The sequence below is a fragment of the Pimephales promelas genome, chromosome 4 (genome assembly GCF_988280905.1).
Source record: "Pimephales promelas chromosome 4, fPimPro1.hap1.1, whole genome shotgun sequence".
Classification (NCBI taxonomy): domain Eukaryota; kingdom Metazoa; phylum Chordata; class Actinopteri; order Cypriniformes; family Leuciscidae; genus Pimephales; species Pimephales promelas.
In genome coordinates, this window is record NC_142772.1 from 5,611,766 (window position 1) to 5,621,768 (window position 10,003).

Sequence of the window (10,003 nt, forward strand, 5' to 3'; positions counted from 1 at the left end):
GCCACGCGTGGAGGGGGATGCTGGTGAATAATGTTTAAGATTCCGACAAATGTGGGAACAGGACATTGGAACTCAATTCCGTATTAAAAGAAGGAATCAATAATTGCAAGTTTGTAGAGGATTGATTGAATGACAATTTAACGAAAAGCATCCTGTTGGGAAATGTAAATTCAATGAACAAGAAACAGCTGAGCTCTCAAATTATAATATAATTTGGCAATTTAGTGGCTAAAAATATGGGAAAATCCCTATGAATTATTTTGGGATTCTTAAAAACATTAGGAGTCGAATGGTGGCGGTAATGCACCAAAAGGTCTGCCAGCCGCCAAAAAAAAAAGAAAAGAAGAAGCGAGCTGATGATTTCTGAACATTGGAGTTTGCACGCACCATCGCATTGGACGGCATGGAGAAGCTGGGTGAATGTGTGAGCTTTTCCTGTGAGTTGTCCACGACGGGATAAATCACGAAGGACGGTGTCTGATGCTGAAAAAGGTATGGATAAAGCCCTGTGTCCGTTTCAGAACTTCGGACTACTTCACGTAGTGAGTGACGCGTGCATGTGTTTGCCAAATGCCAACCCTACCACCCTTTCATTCAGTACTTTATGCATTGCGTAATAAAACGCCGCATGTAAAATAAAAAAAGTTCAGCATATGCCTATATTCAAATTCCAATACAGATAGGTCTATATTTTTTAATATAATATTTAAGTAAGCATAACATAAGTAATAAAAACAGTTATTTGTGAGCAGTAGTGCAACTGAACAAAAGTCAGCTGCCACGAATACGAAAAGCAAAGATATGTGAGCAAACTGCAGGTTTTGAGCGTCACCTGCCGCATGATTTCAAAGACTAAAACAGTAGGACATTCTAATAAGCTTAATGTGGAAAAATTAATAACGTGCCTAATGCAACTAAGACCGTAATTTTAAAATATGATATTAAATATTAGAGCTGCTCAATTATGGGTATCGAGAATCATGATTTGTGTTTGCTTAAACTGTAGAGATCACAATTCTCTGTCGATTTTGAATACACGAATATACAAAACATGTTCTGATTTGAGTGCAATCTACTAAAAAATGTAATCATATATATATATATATATATATATATATATATATATATATATATATATACATATACATACATGCTGTATATTATAAATCGGTTTGAATGAATGATTCAATGACTCCTTAGTAAAGACTTCGCTTAAGATCACTTATGGGTGTAAGTGATACAATCTTTTTTAAAGCTGCTGTACGTAGCTTTTTTGGGGTTAAAAATGATCCAAAATACATATTTGATAAAATACATAACCAGCCAGTGTTAAAAACTATCTGCTTGCTTTAGCTCGATTCAAAGAGTAATTACAAGTAAGCTTGTAATAATGTTTTTAATTACAGTGGTACTGGTGGATTTCCGCAGAAGATTTGAGCATGTCTTTGTGTCCTTGCGTCAAATCTACACATAAAAAGAGTCTCAGCTTGTAGGCTATATTGCGTGTGAGGATACTGGAGGTGGAGATTTATAGCCTTTTCTCACAGCACTTGAAATGATTAAAGGGGTCATTTGATCATTTCAAATATGACGTTCGCTTGGTTTTTATATTAAAAAAAAACATCAAAATGATTATGTAATAGGCTATTTTCTACCCTAGCTTTGAGCCTAGCTGAAAAACGCTGGGTTTTTATGGGCGTCTCGCATTGAAGACTTGGAAGTAAACGCCCACTGCTCTGAGTGGATAATAGTTTTGCATATTATAATGAGTTTAACTCTCGATTGGGTTTGTCATCACGAGGTAGGCACTAGCTCATGATGACAATAACTAGGCATCTATGTTATTTTCCTATGCGTGTAATTTGATTTCTCAGTTCATCACCCCTTTAAACTCATCAATTTGATGGCGGATACAGAAAGGTTAAAACGACAGTCACCAGTGACAACAGATTCACGCGCTGTAAAATGCAAAAGAGTTGTTCGGACTTCGGACTGGCTACAGGAAAAAAGAGGCTGCAATCGGATCCATGCGAAAACAAGGATACAGATCGGAAAGGACATTACATGTAGTCACGCAATACTGACGTTGTTAACATTAAAAATATGAGAAGAATGTATAATTTGCACGGTTTTGTGTGATATGATAACTTATAAGCGATTGTTAGATTTAATCAGTGCGATTTACTGCAATGTCAGAACCAGAACAAAAGTGGCTGTTTCTTACTTGTTCAGATTATATTTTCCGGTGAAAATTCTTTTGTTGGTCATATTTCCAAAAATAATAATCTGTGATTCTGAATGAAAGTATCCACACCGGCGCGGTGACTGACAGCTGAGCTGTACATTCTCCTCAAACATTGGGTCTCATTCATGAAACACGAGCAGAACGAATTTTTGTATAAATCGTGTGTAAAGTGGTTCTGGCGTAAATTTTCGGATTCATTAAAATGTTCGTATTTTCCAAATGTTAGTTGGTACGCAAAAAATCTACACCTGCTCCCAGCCACACGTAAATGGTGCGCTTAATACATCCAAATGTTTTGCTCATTAATAAGGCTGCATTTTAATTCACCTTAATCGGGTACATATTCAAACAGCATTTTGAAAAAAATATTTTATATGGTAATTACATGCGATTTTTTTTTCTTTTTACTTTTATAATGAGAACCAGTAATAACCGATCTGGTGATCGATGGCGGTCCTTCTCCCGTTTGAATACGATTTTTCCGAAGTGAACTAATTAGTTTTTTGCTGTCAAGCTTAATGTCGAACCATTTACTGCATCTGTAATATGCTGCCAAACTTCCTTTTTTTAGGACCTGATACGCCACTATGTAGGCTACGCTTAAAAATAAAATGTGGCGTTTTGATCATTCTGATAATTAAACTTCAATTTCTGCATCGGAGAAATCTTTCTTTGTCATTCGCATTCATTTTATTATATCCCTCCCTATATATAGATATCAGTCGGATATAATGGGCGGGATTTATAGTAATTGAGAATGAACCTGCACGCGCATCCCATTTACGACTGGTTGGAATTCATTAACACACACACATTTCACTATCACATCTGACGTTTACGAAGTATTTGTGAATCAGGAGAAGAGTTTTCGGGAAGGTCTCTTTACGCGCAAATCACTCGTATATTTACGAACGTTTCATGAATGAGACCCATTGTGTTCTTCTGTGCCGTGTCGAGGGTGTCGAAGTACAACTCGCGTAAAGATAATTCCGCGAATGACTGCAATTGCAGATTTCGAACAGAGATGGCGACAAAGATGAGAAACGCTGGACTGCAGCTTTAAGAAAATGAAAGTGTCTTGATTTCTACCGAGGGATTTCTACCGTCACTGTTTTGATGCATTAGGCATTTTCTTTATAATAGTTTTCTATGGAAAAAGCTGTGTTCTTGTTCTGGGCGTATCGGTTTGCCTGTATAAAAATTTAGTCTTTTAGTATGTTGGTACAAAACTGGTGAAAATAACTGGCATTTCAAGGTGGGGAAATTCTATAATGGCACGTGAAAATGTAATTATGAATTATGCTTGCGTCCATTCTAACCACTAATTCTATTTTTATTTTATTTTTATGTAGTCTTGGCAGAAGTGTGTGGACAAATACTCTGCAAGCACATTGGATTTGAGTTTGAAACAAATGTTGGAAATATGACTTGCTCAGAGGAAGCAGAGGCACAATTAGCAGAGATAGATCTGCTATTAAGCATGTTTCCAAGTGAAGAAGAGTTACAAGTGGACGAGCTCTCCCATGCAGAGCTCAGGGCTTACGTGGAGGGCTCTGCTCACACTCCCCCCAGTTCCAGACCCCAATTCAACATCAAGCTGAAGGTGGAGAACCTTGCAGTAAGTGTGGGAAATACATTCAAATGCACTCTTTGTTCTTCATCATTGAATTCCTACAGTATGTCAATCTTTGTTTTCTGACAGGTGAGCATTACATTGTTGTGCACTTACCCAGCTGACTACCCGAAAGTGTTGCCAGATATCACTGTCAGGTATTTCAATATTTTGAGTTTCCAATTACCATTTTTGGGAACACTTTACTTGCATACGACTGTCATGACCCCTTCATAATCATGACAGGACAGAGTTCATGAATATGAAGGAGGGTTTATGCATGTTCATGACAAATGTCATTAAGTGTCATTCGCTCAATTATGATATATGCAAATATGACATTGTTTGAGATGTCTTTGACACCTTGACAGAACCAATACATCATAACCTGCCGTTTCTTGGCCATGACAACTTACTAAGACAACACAACCTGTCATAAATATGTCATAAACATGACATGGCAGATTATTTATCAAACTTAAGTAACCAATTAGCTTTATGGGTTAACATTACATTAAACTGTCAGGTAGTTGGTTTTGACATTAGCTGTCATGAGACCATTATAACATTTTAATGACAAATTCAGTTTGTGCCCTACAGTGGCAAAAATGTTATAATGGTCTCATGAAAAATATTCATAGGCCAAGAAAAATATTCATGACAGTTTTAATGGCCTCATGACAGCCAATGTCAAAACCAACCACTAGACGGTTTAATGTGAAGTTAACCCATAAAGCTAAGTGGTTCCTTAGGTTTGATAATTAATCTGCTATGTCATGTTTATGACATATTTATGACCGGTTATGATGTATTGGTTTATGTCAAGGTGTCATAACAGACATGTCAAACAATGTCATATTTGCATTAAAAACAGACAGTTGTCATAAACATGCATAAAACCTCCTTCATATTCACGACATACAGTATGTCATGATTATGAAGGTGTCATGTCAGTCTTATGCACACCATATTTTTCATAAGCTGTTTTGATTGATTGTTTACTCAGTGACATACTTGAATACACACTGACAGTTTCTATTGGACTTTCTATGATAATTTGATAATAGTCCTGAAAAATTCCAGTGGGATCAAACCCAGACAGCAACAGTGTCAGCAACGTACCAGATGTGGGCCGGACCTGGGCCGACGGTATACCCTCAGGGAATAAGTGTTTAAAAGTGAAATAAATTAGCACTGAATTAAACTTAAATCGGTAACACTTTACAATGAGGTTTCATTAGTTAACATTAGCTAATTACATTAACATAAACTAATGATGAACTGCTCTTCTACAGCATTTATTAATCTTTGTTAATGTTAATTTCAACATTTACTAATGCATTTTTCAAATCAAAAGTTGTTAACATTAGTTAGTTAATGCACTGTGAAGTGACATTAACAAACAATGAACGGTTGTATTTTTATGAAATAAGGTTAATGGAATTTAAATTTGCCAAAAAAAAAAAAAAAAATCTTTAAATGTCTTTTGATGTCTTCTAGTAATATTTTGTCCAATTGGAAATTATAATAGCCTCCTGGGTACAGATAGAATTTTGAAAATTCCTTTGATTTTAACCATTACGTTTTCGAGGTTTAAAATGTGCTTAAATTTTGAACATCACGCTTGTAAATGCTTGATTATTTTTTTCTTAGAACGTCCAGTGTGATCTAAAAAGAAGAAAATATGACTGAATAATATGACCCTTAAATGACCTGTGCATTGTGAGTCTCCTTACTTTGATCATGTCATGCAAGCACACGTAGAAGTACTCATTATTGAAGCAAGAACATTTAGGAATTAAAAAAAAAACACTAAAGCTAAAAACAGTGCAAAAATAAGACATTGATGTTTGCGCTAATAAATTCCTACCAACCACTCTAAATGTAGAATGAAACTGATTTTTATTCAAACTTAAAATGCTACTACATGCAGTAGAAATAATTTAAAATTTTATTTCCATAATGTAAAGATAAGCGTGTGGAATAATGAAATCTAGGCATTAGGCAATGCATTTAGCTGTTCTAGCGTTAGACGCCAAACACTGCTGTCATGCCAATGAAAGGCCAGAATGCATTAAAAGTTTACAGTTAAAACAAGTTAATAACTAATTATTTTTCCAATGGAAGTGAATCAATCAAGAATTTACTTAAGCTGGACAATGACTTTATTCAAGAGCTGCTGTAAAGCCAAAATAATCTGTTACTTTAATTTCCTATTATCACTGTGAAGCTGCTTTGAAACAATCTATATTGTTAAAAGCGCTGTATGAAGGGGATTTGACTTGACTGACACTGTAAAATCTTTAGTACACTCATTTACTTTGCACAACTATTTGCAATGCATTCTGAAATTGGTTGATGAATCTATATGTGTGTGATTTTTTTTCTTTTGCTTTTATATCATTAATTTACTTTTTATTAAACAAAAATTTCCAAATGAATACATAATAATAGCAATAGCCTGTAGCTAATTCAATAATGCATTTTATTTTTATTTTAGAATAAGAAAAAATCTGTATGGTTTTGTGAAACGATTCATTGCAAAATGTATGTTTATGCTGTTTAAATATAGTAAGAAGACAGATGCTGTTTTCTGCAAGTGTTTTTTCTCCTCTGACACGCACCAAACATTCAGATTCAGTATTCCTCAAAATTAACAAAAAATGCGCAATAGAATACAAATACAGAATTATATGCAAACATGCTATAATTTAATACATAAAACAAGCTTTATGGATTTCTCACTTAATGTCTTTGTTACTGACCTATTTTGATCATACAAATCACCACAAATGCCTTTACTTTAGTGCTTGAATTTCACTCTTATAAATCTGTACGAACCCTGAGTGCCTCCAGGGCTGGATCTGAATTCCCATTAGGATCAAAGTTGTTATAAATATTTCAATTGGATTCCTTCTGAATTTTTACTAGGATTGTAATTTTTTGCCCATTTTAGGTGTTCTGAGATCAGTAGATCACAGCAGATGCTGCTTCACGCCAACCTCAACACCTACCTATCTGAAAACTGCAGTGGTGATGTGTGTATTCTGTCCGCTGTGCAGTGGATCAATGAAAATGCACAAGCATACATCAGTAAAAGTGCTCCTGTCCGCGATCCCAAGAAGGAAAATGTTTCAATACAGTCAAAAGAGACCTTCACTAGACTCTGGATCTACAGCCATCATATCTACAACAAGATGAAGAGGAAGAACATTCTGGAATGGGCAAAGGAGCTGAACCTTTCTGGGTTCAGTATGCCGGGAAAGCCTGGTATTGTGTGTGTGGAGGGTCTGCAGTCTGCTTGCGATGAGTTCTGGGCCAGGTATGAATTGAAATCTAAACCAAATCAGTAGGTCTACTACACTTATTCTTTTGTGAACACAACTCTAAATACCAAAGACGGGTTTAATAATTCCTATTTGTTTGTGTGGCGGTGTGTGTGTAGGTTTGACTATACTTGTGAGGATCTCATTTATTATGTTAGGGGCCTGTGTGTGTTTAGATGACTGTTAAACATTTCTTGAACTTAGACATATATTTAAGTGTTTCGGTTTGCAAATATAAGTGAAAACCCCTGATATAGGCAAATTCATATACAGTAGATTAACTTTTAATTTTAATGGTTTTATGTTCTCTGCAACTAATAATTGACCGTACTTTATGGTTGACGCAAACCATTTTAATTAATTTTTTTTTAATTATATTATATTGGATAAAAATGTTGAAGATTATTTGTTTTGAAAGAAGTCCCTTATGTTACATTTATTTGATTAAAAACAGTAATATTTGTGAATAAAATATTAAAATTTAAAATAACTTTTATATTTTAATATCTTTTAAAATATAATATATATTACTGTAATGTTAAAGCTGATTTTTATTATTGGTGCTTTTTTTTTTAAATGTATTTTCAGGGTGAAAGTTTTAACATGGAAAAGAATTATGATTCGACACAGAGAGGATGTCCCTTTGGAAAACGATTCGATGGAGGAGAGAACTGACTCCCTTCGCAAGTTCACTGGATTTCATGAAGCCATTTTTGACCCTCACGGGACCAGAGGAAACCACATGGACCTTGGACAGCTTTATCAGTTCCTCAATGACAAAGGATGTGCTGATATCTTTCAAATGTACTTTGGGATTGAGGGAAGATAATAGTTTGTCTGTGTCTGCATCATTTCTATTTTTGCCTTATATTTAGGCATAATATTGACAGCATTACACATTTTAAAACAGGAAAACAATTTTATAAGACAATGAAATGTGCAATCCACACTGGGTTGTAGTTCTGCATCACTGTTTTCTCAAAAGGATGCACCAGTGGAATCAATCCTCAAATTTCTCATCTTCATAAAGATGGTTTACCTACAGTACCTGTGCTGTCTGGAATTTTGTGTTTCAGCAACTCACTTCAAATGGAGTTTATCTTCCCTTTGTGGGACACAATTTTGTTCGGACATCGTGTTCTCACTTTTATGGTGCATTAGTGCATGCCCACTTTTTCAGCGGTGTGGATTTTTCCATTCATCTTTTCATTGGGACTTTTAAAAAAATTCTGTTAAAGTATTATGAGCAATGAACCAAACCAACCAGCTATAACGTGAATTGTAACATCGCAAATCGCTTTAATTTTAATCAAAAAAGGTAGGCTATTTGAAAATTGGACAAAATGCAAAGGTACAATAATGTACTTAATGGCTATTGAGAAGAAAAGAACTACAATCCCATGAATCATTATGAACAAATATTTAAGTGTATTTTATGCATATAGCGAGGCTGACTTGATTACATCCTTCATAGTGCTTGGCAGTGAGCAGAGCTAAAAAGCTCTTTTCGGCGTGTTTTGCTTCTCGTGGCTCTGATTGGTGGAATTTTCTGAACAGAAATCACCCTGAAATTATGGGTAATGTAGTTTTTCCACCACAAAATCCACCGTTAAACACAATTATTTTAGAAATAATTATTTTAGATACTGGTTGCAATATTGCAGGATGATGGTTTCAACAGAAGCAATAACATTCTATTAACAATGTTGTTGCTCACAGTAGAGCTGTTTTTTTAAGTTTTGCCAAAATTCTTAAAAGTTTAAGTTTACGCCAAAAATCAATTTCCCAATGGATATTTATTACTTCCATATCCTGACTGTTGCCCTCGATTGCAAGGACTCTGGAGATCACTCAAATGAACAATTGATAAAGTTTGGCTTGCTGAATATTAGATCCCGTTCTATTAAAGCACTTGTTAATTGTTAATAATAGGATCACAGATCACATGTGCTCAGTTGGACAGCTGTGCCCCATACCCGAGTACTGCCAAATTTACTGCTCCACCCATTTATGCATCTCTCTGCACCTCCTGCTAACTTACACTAGCAGGCGTACTGTAGAGACCCATTCATGTGGACATGTTAATTACCATATGTAGATAGTCACAGACCCTGACCCATCAACATTGTGCATACTGGAATTAGTTTTATGTGTATCGGACGCCCTTATGACACAGCAGTTTTGACTCTCCGGACCTTTATCACTCCTTCCCCATCTACCTAAACATGCCCTTTTGATTCTTCCTCTTAATCAAAAGATTCCTCAAGGAAATTAATTATTAAGAAACAAGCAACCATTGTATTCTGAAGGCATATTGCTATACTGTATTATACATCGAGTATTTGTTGTAAAGAAGTTGTGTAAAGACGGTACTGTATCTGAAGGTTGTAGAAAGGCAATTTCTGTCCTTTAGAGACATCCCTTTTATTGTATGTGTAATAGAAATCAATTCTGTTAAAGTACACTTCCTTGATATGTGGGTACAGAAGAACGAAGGTTGTTTGACTACTACTCTGTTTACTAAAGAGACTGATCGTAACACACTGTTACTCGCTACCAGTTTTCATCCTATTTTTCTAAAAAAAGGACTGCCTAAGAGTCAGTTCTACAGATTGAGGAGAATTTGTCATTCTGACTCCGACTTTGTAGAGAAATCGAAAATCATGAAAAATAATTTTTTGAGCAGAGGTTACCCTTTAGATTGGGTTGAGGAAGCATTCAATACAGCCTTTAAAAAGACATGCTCTGAACTGTTAAGAAAGAAGACAAAAAAATCAAAAAAGTACTCTTTTTCCTGTATTACAACACATTCACCTAAGT

General features: G+C 35.2%; 1 protein-coding gene across 1 annotated transcript; it reads left to right on the forward strand.

The window, feature by feature from the left end:
• The first annotated feature begins 354 nt into the window (after positions 1-354).
• On the forward strand, positions 355-8,225 carry rwdd2b (RWD domain containing 2B). The gene is made up of 5 exons (XM_089129873.1): positions 355-492; positions 3,598-3,863; positions 3,948-4,015; positions 6,814-7,179; positions 7,772-8,225. The coding sequence occupies exons 2-5, from the start codon at positions 3,669-3,671 to the stop codon at positions 8,010-8,012; spliced, it is 870 nt and encodes a 289-aa protein (XP_088985999.1). The 5' UTR covers positions 355-492; positions 3,598-3,668; the 3' UTR covers positions 8,013-8,225.
• The last annotated feature ends 1,778 nt before the right edge of the window (positions 8,226-10,003 follow it).